The sequence below is a fragment of the Malurus melanocephalus genome, unplaced genomic scaffold, assembly GCF_030028575.1.
Source record: "Malurus melanocephalus ecotype Western Australia unplaced genomic scaffold, MMel_1.1 scaffold_230, whole genome shotgun sequence".
In the NCBI taxonomy this organism is placed as follows: domain Eukaryota; kingdom Metazoa; phylum Chordata; class Aves; order Passeriformes; family Maluridae; genus Malurus; species Malurus melanocephalus.
Genome location: NW_026623462.1, coordinates 1,011,513 through 1,012,823, shown reverse-complemented (window position 1 = coordinate 1,012,823; position 1,311 = coordinate 1,011,513). Strand labels below are relative to the sequence as shown.

General features: G+C 71.9%; 1 protein-coding gene across 1 annotated transcript in view; it reads left to right on the top strand.

Annotated features, from left to right (window-relative positions):
* The window catches only part of IER5L (immediate early response 5 like), a 1,630-nt gene extending 319 nt beyond the window's left edge, over positions 1-1,311 (top strand). The window contains exon 2 of the mRNA XM_057374614.1: positions 114-1,311. Coding sequence (XP_057230597.1) covers positions 270-1,259 — 990 coding nt within the window. The 5' untranslated portion in view covers positions 114-269 and the 3' untranslated portion in view covers positions 1,260-1,311. The remainder of the gene's footprint in view (positions 1-113) is intronic.

The following is a 1,311-nucleotide window of genomic DNA, read 5'->3' as shown; positions in this document are numbered from 1 at the left end:
TCGGAGCGCGGCGGCGGCGGCGGCAGCAGCGGGAGCCCCCGGCGATGCCCGCGCTGCTCCCGCCGCTGGCCGCCCCCTGAAGACACCCCTCTCTATTTCCTCCCCTTCTCCAGCGACCTCAGGCTCTGTCCCCCCTTTTCCCCTTCCCCCCCTCCCCTTTATTCCCTCCCCCCCGCTTCTTTATCCTCCTTCCTTACGACCCTCCGCACCCGCCCGGCTGCCGTGTGGATGCGGGCCGGGGTGCCTGGCTGCGCGGGCGGCGAGAGCCGATGCTGAGGGGCCGGAGGAGGATGGAGTGCACCCTCGATGCGCAGAGTTTGATCAGTATTTCCCTGCGGAAGATCCACAGCTCCCGCACGCAGCGAGGCGGCATCAAGCTCCACAAGAACCTGCTCGTCTCCTATGTACTCCGCAACGCCCGGCAGCTCTACCTGAGCGAGCGCTACGCCGAGCTCTACCGCCGCCAGCAGCACTACCCCGACGGCGCCCCGCTCCTCGCCATGCCCGCCTGCCCGCCGCCCGCCGCCGCCGCCCCGCCGGAGCTGGCGGCGCTCCCGCTGCCCGCCGACACGCAGGACCGCGAGGCGCGGAGCTGCGGGGCTGCGCGGGGCGGCGCGGAGCTGCTGGAGGTGCCGGTGTGCGCGGCGCCCCCGGAGCTGCAGCGAGCGCCCTGCAGAGACTCGTCCCCGGGCTTTTACCGGGCCGCCGGCAGCGCCGGTCCCGGTGGCGGCGGCAGCGCGGCCCCGGGGCTGCTCTACGCCGCCGGCTGTGACTTCGGGAGCGGCGGGGCCCCGCACTGTAGCAGCCGCACCACGGTGCTGGATTTGGACACTCACGTCGTGACCACGGTGGAGAACGGGTACTTGCACCAGGACTGCTGCTCGCAGTGCCCCTGCTGCTGCCAGCCGGCACCGGGGCTCGCCTCCCCGCCGCCCGCGCCCGGCACCAAGCGCAAGTATTACCCGGGGCAGGAGGAGGAAGAGGAGGGGGTGGAGGAAGGGGAGCCGGGGGGAGGCGGGGTGGCGGGCGGCCCCCCCTTCGCCCCGTGCACCAAACGCGCCCGCTTCGAGGAGTACAGCGCCGAGCACCCCCAGGACTCTTCCAACATCTCCAACTTGATCTCCATCTTCGGCTCCGGTTTCACGGGGCTGGTGAGCCGGCAGCAGGCGGACTCGGAGCAGCCCCTCAACGGGCAGCTGTGCAGCAAGCAGGCGCTGGCGAGCCTGGGAGCCTGGACTCGGGCCATCGTCGCGTTTTAGAGAGAAGTGGGGGAGCAGAGGGGGTGTGGGGGTGGTGTTGACAAAACGGGGG